General features: G+C 36.3%; 1 protein-coding gene across 4 annotated transcripts in view; it reads left to right on the forward strand.

The window, feature by feature from the left end:
* The window catches only part of MIPOL1 (mirror-image polydactyly 1), a 470,789-nt gene that overhangs the window by 118,359 nt on the left and 334,630 nt on the right, over nt 1-17,800 (forward strand). For all 4 annotated transcript variants that reach the window (XM_020991342.1, XM_020991354.1, XM_078150326.1 and 1 more), the window contains exon 8: nt 13,711-13,840. In XM_020991342.1, coding sequence (XP_020847001.1) covers nt 13,711-13,840 — 130 coding nt within the window. The remainder of the gene's footprint in view (nt 1-13,710; nt 13,841-17,800) is intronic.

Raw genomic sequence — 17,800 nt, forward strand, 5'->3', positions numbered from 1 at the left:
TTCTTCTTCTAGAGCTGCACCCAAGATATAAATGCATTTCTGTAATTTAACTGTTTTAAACAGATCATATAACATCATGCTTTGTTGTAAGTGAAATTTTTGTTAATACTTTTGTTTTTTCACACAGTAACTGAGTGGACTGCCAATAAGGAGACTTAGATTCAAATTACAGAGGGGATTCCTGTTCAGTCTGTGATGACCAGCTCTTTTCCAACAATGAGAGTCTGTGATTTGGGCTCCTGGTCATGTGATCTTGGACAAATTACCTAACATCTCTGAGCCTTAGTTTCCTCATTTGTAAAATGAAAGAATTAAACTAAGATGGCATTTACAGTCCTGTCTAGTCCTAATTTTTGATTATTTTAATGGAAGAAACAAATACAAATTTGTCTTTAGATAACATGAGAATATGTGAGGTCAAATTGAGGATTGTATGAAAGCCTTCCCTTTTATCTGAAAGCAGTTTTGTTTCTGTCAGCTGAGAGTATATAGAAATAACTAACAGGGATTATTGTGAACCTCATCCTAGGCTATACATTTCAATCTTTTAAAGCAGCCATATACTACTAATTTATAATGAATTATTTCATTTATTTTTATTTTCTTAAATTCTTATTTCTTGATGCATTTTCATTTTATATCATGTCTATAATAAATAAAATACTCATTGTGAATTAATAGTATATTATACAATATATAATAGCATAGTATAATATTATATAATGGTATATGTCTGCTTTAAAAGATATATCTATCTATAGATATTGTACACGCATATGTGTGTATATATGTGTGTGTGTGTGTATGCATGTATGTATATCCCTCCTAAACTCAATGAGCCTTCTTTTATAACAAAAATTCGAAGAGAAAGAAAACTGCATTCAGTAAAAACCAACCAACACATTAACCAAATCTGAGAGTTTATGCAATAATCCACACCCATCTTATGCAGTGAAGAGAGGGAGGAACAATTTCATAATTTATCTCTTGGTCCAAAATAGTAATTATAATCATATTGTGTTGTGTTTCATTTTATTATTGTTTTCATTTACATGATTATAGTCATTGTGAATGAAAGAGTGGCTGAATTAAACATTTGTTAATTACTGTCTTCTAAGCACTGAGATATTAAAAATGAGAATACTTTTTTGTACTGAACTCACATTTTTTAATAGTATTTTTTCCCAATTATGTGTCAAGACAATTTTTAGCATTCATTTTTACAAGATTTTTAGCTCCACATTTTCCTCCCTCTCCTTTTCCAAAAATGGTAGGCAATTTGATATAGTTTATACATGTGCTATCATGTAAAATGTCGTTCCATATTAGTCACAGTTGTGAAAGAAGAAACAGATCAAAAGATGAAAGATACAGAAATAATAAAGTTAGTGAAAAAAAGTATGCTTTGATCTGCATTTAGAGTCTATCAGTTCTTTATCTAGATGTGGATAGACATTTTCCTTTGGGAGTCCTTTGTGTCATTGTGTCATCTGTAGCCATCTCCAGTTATCCTGTTCTATATCTTGCCACTGGGCCCAGATGGCTACTGAAGAGCAAGTGCCGCTAGTGACTTTGTACAACCCTCCCTCATTTAAATCCAATTCATTTGCAAGTCATGGCACCAGCTTCCTGATGTCATATTCCTCCTCTAGAAGAAAGGACAAACAACAACCTGTGAGTAGTAAGAGTTGCCCCAAAGGAATGTAAAGTTTGGTTACTGAAACCTTGAAAGGCATCTTGGGGTTTACAGGCTAGATTTCTTTCTTAACAATCGGGCCTTAAACCCAAATTACTCTGGCTCTTATTGACTAGCCAACAGTAGGTCCCAGCCCAAGCCCCACCTGGTCATTGTTTGAGTCCTAATGGCTCAGAATGAACAAAACCCTGAGAGGGTCTTCCCTTCTCAGATTTTTTTTTTTAACTAGTAAAAGAGGCCATTCTTTGCCTCCTATCTTACCTAGCCTTAATCATTGAATGGGCATTGTTTCAGTCAAATTGAGACTTGGGAAAGACATTAGCTTAAAAAGGCCAAGGTCCCCCACTGAATCCAGGGCCATCTCCAGTCATCCTGATCTATATCTTGCCACTGGGCCCCAATGGCTACTAAAGACAAAGTGATGCTGATGACTCAGCACTTTTTCACTTAATTCCCATTGACTTGTAAGTTATGGCATCACCATCCTGATGTCATAGTCCTCTTCAAGAACAAAGGACAGACTACAACAACAAGGATCATTGTGCTGCTGAGAATTGCTGAATTATCACTTAGTGTTGCTGATACTGTGTACAATGTTTTCCTGGTTCTGCTCATTTCACTTTGCATCAATTCGTATAAGTCTTTCCAGGTTTTTTTCTGAAATCTGCTGGCTTATCATTTCTTATTGGCACAATAATATTCCATTACATTAATATACCACAGATTGTTCAGCCATTCCCCAATTTATGGACATCCCCTCAATTTCCAATATTTTGCCACCATAAAAGGGCTTCTATAAATATTTTTGCAAATGTAGGTCCTTTCCCTTTTTTTATGATCTCTTTGGGATACAGACCTACTAGCAGCATTGCTGGATCAAAGGGTATGCATAGTTTTATAGTCCTTTGGGCAAAGTTCCAAATTGCTCTCCGGAATGATTGGATCAGTTCATAACTCTACCAGCAGTGGACTGGTATCCCAGTTTTCCCACATCCTCTCCAACATTTATCATTTTTGTTTTTTGTCATATTAGCCAATCTGATAGGATTGAGGTACCTCAGAGTTGCTTCAATTTGCATTTCTCTAATCAGTAGAGTTTTAGAGCATTTTTTCATATGCCCATAGATGGCTTTGATTTCTTCCTTTGAAAACTGCCTGTTCACATACTTTGACTATTGATCAATTGAGGAATGGCTTGTATTCTTATAAATTTGACTCAGTTCTCTTTATGTTGGAGAAATGAGGCTTTTATCAGACACTTGCTATAAATATTGTTTCCCAGCTCTGTTTTTCTTCTAATATTGGTTGTATTTTTTAATAAAATCTTTTTATTTTAATATAATAAAAATTATCAATTTTGCTTTTGTAATGCTTTCTCTCTCATTTGGTCATGAATTCTTCCTTCCCTATAGAACTGACAGGTAGACTATTCCTTGCTCTTTTAGTTTGCTTATGGTGTCACCCTTTATGTCTAAGTCATGCATCCATTTTGACCTTATCTAGGTATATGGTATAGACCAATGTCTATACCTAGTTTACATCCTGTTGTTTTCTAGTTTTCCCAGCAGTGTTTTTTTTTCTCCAAATAGTGAGTTCTTATCCCAAAGGCAGGGGTTTTTGGGTTTTTCAAACACCAGATTATTATGGTCATTGACTACTGTGTCTTATGTACCTAATCTATTCCACTGGTCCACCACTATATCTCTTAGCCAGTACCAGATAATTTTGACGATTGCTGCTTTATAATGTAATTTGAAATCTGGTATTGCTAGGCCACCTTCCTTTGTATTTTTTTCATTAATTCCCTTGATATTCTTGACCTTTTGTTCTTCCAGAATAATCTTCTTGTTATTTTTTCTAGCTCTATCAAATACATTTTTGGTAGTTTGATTGGTATGGCACTGAATAAGTAAACTAGTTTAGGTAGAGTTGTCATTTTTATTATATTGGCTTGGCCTACCTATAAGCAATTGGTATTTTTCCAATTGTTTAAATATGACTTTATTTATGAAAGTGTTCATATAATTCCTGGGTTTGTCTTGGCAGGTAGACTGTCAAGTATTTTCTATTGTTTACAGTTATTTTAAATGGAATTTCTCTTGCTTCTGGGCTTTGTTGGTCATATAAAGAAATATTGATGAGAGGATTCTAGGAAGATGGAAGAGTAGGTCAGAAAATCCAAACTCTCAAGATTTCCCCCATAGAAAAGTTGAAATAGCATGTCAGGGTGAATTTTGGGCAGTGAAAATAAATAAGAATAAGAATAAATAAAAAATAAATAAAAACAAAACAGAGAATATCTGAAGAAGAGACCCAGGAAGAGGTTTGGTCCTTTTGAAGAGTAAACACCTCCAGGTTAGGTCCTAGGTCAGCTTGAACAATGAGGGGCAAGCCCTGGGGGTTAGCTCAGTTGAGAGGTTGCCTCAGCTTCAGCTGCAGGAAATTTTACCACTGGGATGGTGAGGGTTGTTGGGCATCTGAGCTGAGGAAGATCAAGGGAACCTCTGCTAAGAGGATATGGAGGGAGGAGAAGATAAAGGAGGGTATCTTTAGAGGGTAGGGTGAGGGAATATGTCAAAGGGGGATATAGAAGGATGTTTATATTAAGGGAATGGAAGCATAAGGGAAGGATCTTTGGAGGGGGCTAGGTTAAGTCATAGGAGTACAAGGTAGAGGATAGAAGTAAAGTAGAGCAGTCAGGAAGGATAGGAAATAAGAGATATGCACAAACATAAAAACAAAGATCAGAAGTAGAATTTGTTAGGGAAAGTATATGTCTGTATGTGTGTGTACATGTGTATGTATGTATGTATGTATGTATATATATACATATGTATGTGTGTAAGTGTATGAAAGTATATGTGTATCTATATATCTATATCTATAAATTTATCCATTTATCCATGCTTTATTGTAGCCTTCTAGGGGTAGAGGGAGAAAGGGAGAAAAAGAACAAAGTAAAAAGTACACAGCATATATCAAAAGAAAACTAACAAGGAAGCAAAGAAGAGAAGGACAGCTCTCAACACAATGCATGGTACTTATTTAGGCTTTCTTGAAATGTAAGTTTATTGTTAAATATATTGAATCCTCTCTTATGTTGTGCTGTGCACATGACATGCTTTTTTTTCTTATTATGTACTTAAGTTTCAATATTTATGTTTATAATATGTTTATTTTTCTTTTCTTACTGTGTATTTGTTTCAGTAGTAAAAAAGAAAAGAAATTTAAAAAGAAGTGCTGATTTATGTGGGTTTATCTTATATCTTGCAACTTTGCTAAGGTTGTTAATTATTTCAGGTATATTTTTAGTTGATTCTCTAGGGTTCTTTAAGTATATCATCATGTGATCTGCAAAGAGAAATACTTTTATTTCCTCCTTGCCTATTCTAATTCTTCTGATTTCTTTTTCTTCTCTTATTTCTATTTCTAGTACTATATTGACTAATAATCGTGATAATGGGCATCCTTGCCTTGCTTCACCCCTGATCTTATTGGGAAGGCTTCTAGCTTATCCCCATTATAGATAATGCTTGCTGATGGTTTTAGATAGATACAGCTTATCATTTTAAGAAACACTCCCTTTATTCCTGTGCTCCCTATTGTTTTTAATAGGAATGGGTGCTGTATTTTTTTAAAAGCTTTTTCAGCATCTATTGAGATGCTATTGAATTAATTGTCTAATTTATGTTGGCTTTGTTATTGATATGGTCAAATGTGTTGATAGTTTTCCTAATATTGAACCAACCCTCCTTTCCTATTATAAATCCCTCCTGGTCATAGTATGTAATCCTTGTGATATATTTCTGTAATCACCTTTGCCCTCTGGTTCCAGGATATCAAGACAGTTTTCCTTGATAAATTTCTTGAAAGATACTGTGCAAGTCTTCCTTTCAATTATGGCTTTCAGGTAGTCCAGTGATTCTGACATTGTCTCTCCTAGATATATTTACCAGGTCAGTTGTTTTTCACATGAAGTATTTTACATTTTCTTCCATTTTTTTCATTCTTTTGAATGTTATTGATTCTTGATGTCTCTTAGAGTCATTAGCTTCCAGTTGCCCAATTCTAATTTTAAGGAGTTCTTTTCTTCAATTAGCTTTTGTACTCTTTTCCATTTGGCCAATTTTATATTTTAAGCAGTTATTTTCTTCAGTGGATTTTTGTATCTCCTTCTCCATTTGGGTGATTCTATTTTTTAACGAGTTGTTTTCTCTTTCCCAACTCTTGACTCTTTTTTCATAATTCTCTTACACCACTCTCATTTCTTTTCCCAATTTTTCTTTTACCTCTTTTATATGATTTTTAAGCTTCTTTTTGAGCTCTTCTATGAGTTTTTTCTTGACTTGAGACCACTTCCATTTTTCTTTGGGGTTTTGCCCGTAGGTGCTTTCATATTGTTGTCCTCTTTTGAGTTTGTGTCTTTATCTTCCCTGTCACCGTAATAACTTTCTATGGTCAGATTCTTTTTTCATTGTTTTTGCTCATCTTTTTTCTCCTTTTTCTTTTCATTTAAACTTGAGCTCTGCTTCTGGGGTAGAAGGGGCACTGTCTCAGAGTTCTTATGCCAGGGGCTGCAGGGGCTGTCTGTTTACCTGACGTTGCGCTGAGACCCCCAAAGGACCCTCATGTCTGGTGCTGTGCTGAGGGGTGGGGTGCGGGTGGCTGATGCTGCTGGAAGCTGGAGGGACCTGGCAGTTTCTAGCATGTGCTGAATCCTGGTGGGATGTTTCTGCATTTCCCTGGGGCTACACTGAAGTGTGTGTGTATGAGGGTCTGGCCACTGAAAGATTCCTGTTTACCCAGGATTATGCTGAAGCACTTGGCAGTTCTCATGATTGGAGTCTCCCAGTTCCCCTGGCTATGCTGAGGTGTATGGGAGGGGCCTGGTGTTGGCTTTGCCTGTGCCACCGCAGTGGGGCTTAGGATTTACTGCTGATTTGCTGAGGTGGGGCTTGCTGCTGGTTTGCTGGGAAACTTCTTGTCCTGGAGTGTGCCCCCTTTTTATCTGAGTGAGACAGACCTTTCTTGCCGACCTTCCATGTTTCTTGGGCTCAAAGATTGTTTCACTCTATCTTGTTGCTGGTTCTGCTGTTCCAGAATTTGTTTTGGGGAGCTATTTTATGGTTGTTTGGAGGTGAATATAGGAGGGTTATGGTGTTTTACTGCTTACTCCACCATCCTGGCTCCCAGAAGTGCAAATGGAACTCACATTTTAATGCAGGAGATGACACACAGGTGGCTTCAGCTGTAAATCATGTTAAAAAGCCCATGGTTCATAAGATCTAGTGGCAAGGTAGATGGTAATGCCTCTTATTTAATGTCATTTCTACTGGCAAAATTGTGTCAGTGTCTGATGTTGAACTGTTTAACAGTGCCAAGAACTCTGGTGGCAGGAACTTTCTTTTTCTTAGTCTTCAGTAGCTGGAGCTGGAGCACCTACAGGAGCAAGTGTCAAGCTACATCCCCATAGGAATTGCTTCCCAGGATGTTGGCTGAGGGCACCGAGCTGGAAACATTGCTCTTCCCACAGCTTTTCAGTTCAACGTCTTGGTTTTTCTCTGTTGAGGTCTGAGGGACAGTGGTGGTCAAGGTAGTGGTTGTTTGATTAGCACGACATATGCTTCTCAATTCTCCCTCATGGTCTCTTGCTGCTTCAGGTAGGCTAGCTTGCCTGTCCTGTGGGTGGTACTTGGTTTGGCAGCTGGTAGAGATGGCTGGCCCTTCTCTGCAGCAGTTGCTTCCCTGGATGGTAGCTGTGAGAGATGGGCTGGAAGTAGGTCTGGTTGAGTGTGGGTTGGGTTGGGATGGGGATGACTGCTTTTCTGAAGACTTTTGGTTTCAGGGTCCTGGGCTGTCTTATCAAAGTCTGAAGACTTTTGTTGTCAAGGTTGTGGCAGTAGTTTATGATACCATATGATACACATTAAGTATCTACGAGATGCTGTACTAAGTACTGGGAATGAAAATAAGAAAAAGAAAGACAGTGCTTGCCCTCAAAAAGCTTACAGTCTAATGAGGGACACAGTATGCAAAAAAGGTGACAATGGGCAGGGAAGTATCAGATGCTACCAGACTGAAGGGAAATGATGAAGATGATAATAGAGTAAAAATCAAGCAGAGCAACTGATGGCAAAGAAAGAGATGACTGGCATTAGGTGCTCTCCATAAAGGTTGACTATGGGAGGATTTATTTGCAGAGACAGAAACAACTAATGTATGAGGAGCAAAGCTGAAGTAGGGTCTGTGATGAAGAGTTTCTCCTGGATAGGGTATGAAGAAGGTGGTGATGAAGTCAAACCAAACAGAGCAGCTGGTGGCAAATGAAATAAAGTGTTTTAACTTGATTTGAAGGCCCATGCTGCTTCCTGTCTCTCCCTCAGGGTACCTTGCTTCTTATCTAGAACTGACCTGCCCCTGTGTGTCACAGTTTGTTGGCAGTTGGTATGTTGTGTATGTTATTTTCATGGTTCAGTTTATTTCACTGGGCATCACTTCATATAAGTTCTCATGTTTTCTCAAAATTCTTCATATTGTTTCTTTTCTAAATTACTGCTTATTTCTCATGGCAAAATATTGTTCCATTATACTCTTTTGGTATGTATGAAAGGTCTCTTTCTATCTTGGATCCCCTTGAGATATACACCTAACTGTGGGATCTCTGTGTCAAAAGGTTTGGACATTTTAGGTTAGTTGAGGGGTTTTTTTTTCGTAATGTCAAATAACTTTTTAGAATAGTTGGGCCAATTCATAGTTCCAGCAATTGTGTATTAGTGTGTCTATCTTTCTGAAGCCCTTCTGCTATTAACTCTTTTGTCAGTTTTGCCAATTTGCTGAGTAAGAGTTGAAACCTTTTGTTTTAATTTGCTGTATACATGTATATATGTGTATCTTGATTTTCATTTCTCTTATTATTAGTGACATGAAACAGTTGCTCAAGTAATTGTTAATAGTTTACAATTCTTCATCAGCTAGGGAGTAAAGATCAGAGAACTTTCACAGTATTTAAGGGACAGAAGGGACAAGCCAGTAATATTACTGGAAAACTTTCCCGTTAAGTAGAGAGAGACATAATAATGGAGAATATGTCAGGAATGTAACCACTGCCTTCTCAGTAATGTCTCCTTCACCTTCCTTGCAATCTATATCAATATCTATATCCTGATAATCTGTATCCTTTTATTTGCTCTAATTGAGACTTAGCCAAATAATAATGTCAAAACTTAATTATATTCTCATTGTAGTTTGTGTTAAATCCATCAAATTGAAAACAACAGTAACAATAGTACCACTCCTGATTTTTATTTGAAGTCATGAATGCGGTCTCTTTTTTTCAGTATAAGAAATAATAATATAAAAAATAAGGAACGAGATGGTGTCTTTTTTTCTTTTTGTCTTTTCTATTTTCTTTTTCTTTGTTTTGTTTTATTTTGGTTTTTGTTTTTCTTCTCCCAGTTTGCCAGACAAGGAATAAAAGAAGTTCTACTTGAATTAGACTCATTCAGATCAGTTTATTAGAGGATTTTTTCTTTTTTTCTCTTTTTTAAATATTTATTTATTTTTCATTTTCAACATTCACTTTTATAAGATTTTGAGTTCTAAATTTCCCCATTTCCCCCCTCCCCCCTCTCTAAGATGGCATGCAGTCTGATATAGGCTATACATATATGATCATATCAAACATATTTTCACATTAGTCATGCTGTGAAAGAAGAATCAGACAAAAGGGAAAAAAGATGAGAAAGGAAACACACAGAAAAAAAACCACAATAAAAAAAGGAAAAATAGTATGCATCAATCTGCATTCAGACTCCATAATTCTTTCTCTGGATGTGGATATCATTTTCCGTCATGAGTGTTCTAGAACTGTCTTAGATCATTGCATTACTTAGAGGAGCTAAGTCTAATAAAGTCAGTCATCATATAATGTGGCTATTACTGTGTACAGTGTTCTCCTGGGCTCACTTCACTCAGCATCAGTTCCTGCAAGTCTTTGCAGATTTTTCTAAAGTGTGCCTGCTCACCATTTCTTATGGAACAATAGTATTCCATTACATTTGTATATCACAACTTGTTCAGCCATTCCCCAATTGATGGACAGAGGGTTTTCTTTCTAAGCCAACTCCAGTTTTATTATATATATATATATATGTAATTTATCATTATTATAAAAATAAATATTTTATTTATTTCGTCCTTATTTTTCATTAGGTTTCATTACATGTGAACAGAAATAAGAAGATACTAAAAATGAACACTTTTACTCATAATTACTTATTCTCACATACAAACAATAGACAATACCATAGCTAGCTTTTTGGGGGGCTGTGACAAATCTTGAAGCTTTTTCTACTCCTTAATAGGGAGAAGAAGACTATTTTATGTTCTTTCTTGGTTTGAGTATTACAATTTGGTGCTGGTAAGTTTTCACTCCAAATTGGGGATTACATGAAGTATTACTTTCTTGGAAATAGTTAAACTTGTTGTTAAACAGGCTTGCAGAATTTTTTTTTCACTTGAGTTCTTTTGCTAACTTCTTTGCCTTACTGTTTGAGAAAAAGAAGGGGGAAGGGGAAAGGGAGGGCATTGCTAAAGTCCCTTAGAGATCAGCTTGCTCTTTTAACATAGTTAAAAAGAGCCACTGTATAGTGTGTCCACTGCATAGTCTTCGCTTCACTTTGAGTTTCCTTTTTAATGCTATTGTAAAAATATGAGAAAAAAGTATGGTGTTTTCTAAGGGGAAGATGACCATGTGTACTACTTGTATGGGGACACACTGCACGTAGCATGTATGAAGAATAGATATGATAGTTCCCCAAGTGTAACATTTTCTAAGGGCATGGTCCTCACTTGTACAGGGCTAAAACATGTAAGGCATATACTCTTCATTTTGCATGCCTTCTTCTTGTAAGCTCTACAGGGTGACTCCCCAGTAGCAAATTTAAGGTGTAGTTGTCCCACATAACTCTAGTGTCACTGATCCCCTTTCCTCTCTGGGCTTGCTTTTGTTTCAAGAATTTATAGAAATCCCTATTAAGTGTAGGAGGTCTATTTATATTTATGTTATTAATTTTTCTTCATTTATAGATACTCCTATTTATGGAAACTTACCCTTTCCCGTGCAATTTCAATTTGCTTGCATTTCTTTTATGGAGTCACTGTTTGCTTGTCCTCAGCCTCACTGAAGAGGAGATGTTTCTCCCTCACCAAAGTTCTAAACCTTTTTCAAAATCGCTCACCACCCTCACAGCAATCACATACAGATTAATGGATGACAGATTTTCTTTTCAAAAAAAGAGTAAAATAGTAACAATGAAAAGACAGTGAGTAATAGGTAGTTTATTAGGATAGGTAGAAAGTAGCATCTAATGCTACTGGCTGCAAGGGCAAAATCTACTTCTCTACTTGAGGTCTCCCACAGCCAAAGGGAGGGAAAATCATATACTAATTTGCTAAGGATGAGAGCTTTGGGGTAATCATTTGTTAATAGGCAAGTGGAGAGAAATTCACAGTTTTTGCTGGTCTTTCGGTAGTTTTACCAATAATATGCTCATTACTTCTTATGTAGTAGAGAAAGAGTGGATGAATATATTCTCCTTCCAAAACTTATTCTATTCTCACTGAGTTGTGCAAGAATGGGCAGAGGAGCTGTTAACACAGAGATCATGTGCCCCATGGAACTCGTTTGCATTTCTGCTCAAGTGGGTAATAACAGGAAAAACAATTTGAAGCTCCTTCTAGCATCCACAAATATGATCCCAGAAATTGAATTAAAATACCTCATCAGCTTTTGAATTCTTAGATAGCATCTGCTTGAGTTTTTCATCTGTGTAGTGGTACTGCTAATATACCACTCATTATTTATGGCTGCCTCATTATTTAAGTATACCTACTAACACTAATCATGTTAGGCACAAGATTCCAAACCCGTTATTCTCTTTTCCTGAGCCTCTACTACTTTAGTAGTTTGTTTTTATTTGCCAACTATGTTTATTTCATGTATTTATTTGAAGACATCTAATTTCAAATGTGATTTCCTTCTTACTATGAATGAATTTATTTATTGAATGTTTACTACATGCCAACAAGTATGATATTGTGTGCTAAGGATACAGATACAAAATCAAAGACAATCACTGCCCTGAAGGAGCTTATGTTTTGATGCAGGAGAAAACATAAATAGGGATATGGTAGAGGCATTTTGGTTTGAAATTTATAGGCATAATGAGGGGTATCATAGCAGAGTAGATTGACATACCCAATCAAGGGACTATTGCAGAATTGATTTCATCATTGTTTCTGGTTAAAGAGATAGGGGTTCAGAAGAAGATGGAAGAAAGTTAGATACGTAAGTGGAGTATGGCCTCAGGACAGAATATCCTCTAGGGCATGGATGCAGGTATGGGTGGCAAGGCTGTTGTTGGTGAGGATGGTAAGTCCAGAAAGGAGGGACTGAATTTAAAATTATTTCTTTTTTGAATCATTCTTTAGTTTCCTGCTATTTTTCCAAGATCATTAGGGAATCTTATATCTATCCTACTCTCTTTTTCATTGAGAGTTTTTGTTTCACTTTCTCTCTTTTTTTGGAATTCTTGCCTATATCTTCTCTCTTTATGAGTCCCACTTTTAGTATATTTGTTTAGGAACTAGGCTTGTAACATGCTTCTCTGTCTTGACCTTTTCTTTTTTTCTATCACTTACTTTGTGTAACTCTTCCTTCCTCACTTTTTGACCCCTTTTAATCTACTACTTTTACATAAGACCCCAACGTTGAGCAGCTTTAGTTTCTTCAGATTGGAAATATAGAGATTTTCCTTGATCCTTTCCCTCCCTAATCTCTATACAGAGAGGACCGACCACAGTCAGTTTTCTCTATCTCTTTCACAGATGACACTTTTCCTCTAGCCAGCTCTGAGACACTGATTTCCTCTTTCCCTCTTCTGCCTCTCCTACTCTGAGATGTACTCCCTTTCTGCCACATAACTGAATGACTCATCTTTTCCTGTCTCTTACAGAGTAGGATAGGGAAAGGTCAGATTGAGTCACCCCAATGAGGCAAATGGGTAAAAGCCATCACAGCTTGAAATATAAGTTTGGCAGGTTATTTGAGTTGGTTATGCCCAGAAAAGCTTTGTGTAGTTATAGGAGATTGTGTGAGAGTTTTTGGCTCTCCACTTTTATTTCAGAAGGCTTTACATCTTGTGGTAGTATTTCCATTTTCCTCCTGTTTTAATAGCTTACATTACTCTGTTGAGCACATTTCTTCTTATTTTGGACTTCTTGGAGTATGTTGAAAATAATTACTGTGTCATCTTGCAAATTTTCTCAAATCTCCAGTATTTAGAAATTTAGGTGAAAGGGTTTAGATTTCTCTATCATTATTAAGTTTTTGTTTTTAAATACCACATTGTTCAGGACAAGGTATATACAAAACTTGTTTAAAAGATAAACTGATAAACCAAAAATGCATACAGAGGTTACCTTGACAGAGACATACCTTTAAAAAGAAATATATGTATTCATAAAATGTATGCATTGGCACTAAAATTGCTGCCTTTATGAAAAGTGAAACGTGTAAATTACTTGTCAAGAAAGGTCTTGGTAGAGAAAATTATCTAAGTTTCATTTAGTTAGTCAAGAATTCGTGGATATAGTTTGATCCTTTAATTTGCCCAGAAGCATCATCTCTAAGAAATTAGAATGTCTTAGGAGAAATCTGAGGTTTTACAGTTTAAAGGACTCTTCAAGAATTTGTTTAAGTTCTGAGCTTGTGCTTCTGAATTGAGAGTATGTGCAAAATCTATATCTGTAACCTATTATTTCAGTTCCTCATTTCTAAAACTATTTCAGTAGTTATTTATAGTGATGCTTTCTCTAGAAATTAGATTGATTTTGGAATAATTTGGTTGGGTACACATGTATTCATTAAACAAAGAGTGTAGTATTTCTTATATGTTAAATATCCATATCCCTTTCAATTTTTTCTGGTAAGTACAAATTGTTTATTTTTACAGCTCTGGTTGAAGAAATCTATTTTGCACAGAGGGAACGTGATGAAGCTATCATGTCTAGACTCCAGTTAGCCAATGAGGAGAGAGATGAAGCCATTTCACGAGCCAGGGAACTGGAGAAGTCTCTGAAAGAGTATGTACACATTTGTAAATAATGTAGATTATAAAAAGCACCTTGTCCAGGTACTATGTGGTGGTCATATATTGTTAAATGAAATCTCATACCTATCTAATTCTTCTTCAATATCACTGATTCTTTGCCTGATAAACAACTGTAGTCAAGTCATTTTTCAGTCATGTACAACTCTTCATGACCCTTTTTAAAGTTTTCTTGGCAAAGAAATTGGAGTGGTTGCTATTTCCTTCTCCAGCTCATTTTATAAGTGATGAACTGAGACAAAGAAGGTTAAGTGACTTACTCAGGGTCACACAGCTGGTAAGTGTCTGAGGCTGGATTTGAACTCTGAAAGATGAGTCTTCCTGACTTCAGGCCCAGCACTCTATTTACTGTGCCACCTAGCTACCCTGATAGACAATTAAACAAAAGCAGTTTACTGTCTTTGGCACATTTGAGTTTCTTTCTTCTTTTCCTGGTTTTAGCATTAATTTCCTTACCTTTTTTTCTTTTGGACTCCTTTTCTTTTTTCCATTAACTCTAGTAATATCTATTTCTTGATTTTCAACTCAGCTTCTGTTTAGTCCTGTACTCCTATTTTCCCTGTTCCCTGCTCAGCAGTTTGATTGTTCCTGTTCACTTAATTCTTTTCTCTTAGATCCCAATGTATCTTATTCAGACAATTATATTTTAATATTTTTATCTTGGAAATTTATTTTTATTTATTTCATTAACTACTTCTAGATTACATGTAAAAACATTTTAATTTTTTTTGAAGCCAAAAAAACTTTATTAATGACCTCACCCATGGATTAGAGGAACAATGACATAAAGTATTGCTAGAATCTTTGTCTAATTTTATTGCCCCTACTGACTGTAATCTATTAGATGGTAGATAAGTGGTTAAGATCAATGGCAGTGTTTTGTGTTTTTTTGTTTTGTTTTGCATAGAGTTTAAACCACAGATAACCCTAGCTTCAAGTTGTTACCCTTATCAGAGAGATTGGTTGTAAAATTCTTTCCCAGTTTCCTACTTTCCTTCTAATCTTGGTTGTGTTGGCTTTGTTTGTGCAAAAACTTTTCAATGTAATGTAATCAAAGTTATCCATTTTGTATTTCATAATGTTCTCTATCTCCTGTTTGGTCATGAATTCTTCTGTTCTCCATTAATCTGATAGGTAAACTATTCCTTGCTGTCCCAGTTTGCTTACTATTCATTAACTATTTCTAGATTACATGTAAAAACATATTAAAAAATTTATTTTATTCTTAATTCATGGAACAAAACAAGCACTTCTACAACATAGCACAACAAAAAAGATGATTGCATACAAAACTGCAAATCTACCATGCAAAACTTTTAAATATATGATGAAGTCAAAATGTAAATTTCTTTTTTTCTTTGTTTTCCTCACCCCAACCACCTTAGAGATGGCTACCATTAAACACAAATAGGTATACATGTAAAATTGTTCTATACCTACTTCTATATTAGTTCTTTCTCTGGATACAGGTAGCATCTTTCTTCATATGTCCTTTATAGTCAGTTTTTTAACAATCATTTTAAAAAATGTTAAGTTAAAAATTCTCTCCTTTCCTCCTCCCTCTCCCCACTCCTCGAGAAGGAAGCAGATTGATATCAGTATTACATGTAAAGTTATGCAAAATATATTTCCATATGAACCATATTTCAAAAAAAAACACAAATAAAATTTAAAAATTAAAATAAAGTAAGAAATGCTTCTGTTCCCATTCAGAGTTTCCATTCAGAGTTCATCAGTTTTCTCTTTAGGTGGATACCATTTTTTCAGCATGGGTCTTTCGGAATTGTTTTGGATCATTGTTTTGATGAGAATAGCTACATTTTCATGGTTGATCATCCTTATAATATTGCAGTTAATATGTACAAAGTTTTATAGCCCTTTAGGTATAGTTTCAAATTGTTCTCCAGAATGGCTGTACTAGTTCACAGTTGCACCAAAAGTGCATTAGTGTCCCAGTTTTTCCACATCTCAAACATTTGTTATTGGCTGGCAACAGTGGAACCAAAAAGGAGTGGGCAGCTTTTCAGAGATTTGGTATACAGCACTACATTTACTCATCTGGGCCAGAACACTCCACAAACATCCAAATTGGTTTATGAAAATGATGGGGAAATTCAGAAGCTGCTAAGTAAAAAAATGAGAACTCCGCAGGGTTTGCCATTAGTGTTTTTATGATGGCCTAAAAGGTATTTATGGGCCAGAGACCTATGGTGCATCTCGACTGATCAGTGCTGATGGACCGATATTGATTAGTGATAAGGACTTGATCCTGGAGAGCTGGGCTGAACACTTCCATAGTGTTCTCAAGAGACGTTCATCAATCAGTGCTGAAGCCATTGACCATATAACTCAGGTAGAAGTCAATCTCTCTCTAGGCAAACTTCCACCTGAAAAAGAGGTTTTGAATGCCTTTTAGTTCCTCTTGTGGCAAAAGTGCCTGCTGCTGATTCTAGTCCAGCTGAGATTTACAAGGCAGGTGGTCCATTGCTCATATAAAAGCTGACTGAAATTTTCCAGGTTATATGGCAAGAGGAGTTATCCCTCAGGAATTCAATTCTCCATTGTCCATCTCAGTAAAGGTAAAGGAAATACATTGTCCTGTGACAGTCACAAAGAGGTCTCTCTCTTAGTCACTGCTGGCAAGATTTTTTCCAGAGTCCTTTTTTAAAAAGCTGATCCTTTACCCAGAAAATGATTGTTTACTTAAGAACCAATGTACTTCAGAAAGGAGTGAGGAGTGGTCAATGTGGTGTTTGCTGCCCGACAACTCAAGGAGAAATGCCAGGAACGGAGCAAAGGTCTGCACACAATATTCATCAATCTAAGGCCTTTGATACTGTCACTTGTGAGGGTTTTTGGAAAATTATGGCAAAATTTGGTTGCCTGGAGAAGTTCATCAATATTTTACGTCAGTTTCATGATGGCATACTTGCACAGGTTCTGGATAATGGACAACACTCTTGCACTTTCCCAGTCATTGATGGAGTGAAGCAAGGTTGTGTTCCTGCTCCCATGCTTTTTAGCATGGTGTTTTCAGTAATGTAAGATGCCTTCAACGAGGATGAAAATAGCATCAAGGTCAGCTACCACAGTAATGGTAAATTATTTAAGTTGGAAAGGTTACAGGCCCAAGATTAAAGTACAGGGAGAGTTGGTGCATGATTTTTTTGTTCATGGATGATTGGGCACTCAGTGCAACCTCTGAGACTGAGATGCAACGAAGTATGGATCATTTCTCTTCTACTTGTTCTAACTTTGGCCTAACACCAAGAAAATAAGGTTCTCCACCAGCTAACACCACGCCATCCATACATGGAACTATCAGTTACAGCAAATGGAGAAATTTTGAATGCTGTGGATAAGTTCACTTACCTTGGCAGTAAACTTTTACAAGGATGTACACATTGATAATGAGGTTGACCCACACATTGTCCAGAGATAGCTCAGTGTTTGAGAGGCTCTGAAAGAAAATGTGGGAGAGAAGACGTATTAGACTGCCTACCAAACTGAAGATCTACAGTGCCATTGTGCTGACCTCATTGTTATGTGCCTATGAAATATTACAGTGTGAAATATACCAGTATAGCAATGACATGCTAGGAAACTGAATCACTTCCATTTGAATTGTCTTAGGAAGATTCTTAAGGTCATCTGGTAAGATAAGGTACACTGAGGTCCTTTCTTGAGCTAAAACGCCAAGTATTGAAACTCTTTTGCAGAAAGCACAATGCCGATGGGCTTGGCCACATTGTTAGAATTCCTAATGTTTGCCTAAAAGACTATTATATCAAGAACTCACAGAAGGCATTTGCTCACATGGACATCAGAAGAGGTGATACAAGGACACTCTCAAGCACTCTCTGAAGAGCTTTGGAATCAATTGTGTGACATGGGAGAAACACTGGCAAAGGACTGCCTGGAATGGTGTGCCCAC

Source organism: Phascolarctos cinereus, unplaced genomic scaffold (assembly GCF_003287225.1).
Source record: "Phascolarctos cinereus isolate Bilbo 61053 unplaced genomic scaffold, phaCin_HiC Scaffold_2;HRSCAF=192, whole genome shotgun sequence".
Taxonomy (NCBI): Eukaryota; Metazoa; Chordata; class Mammalia; order Diprotodontia; family Phascolarctidae; genus Phascolarctos; species Phascolarctos cinereus.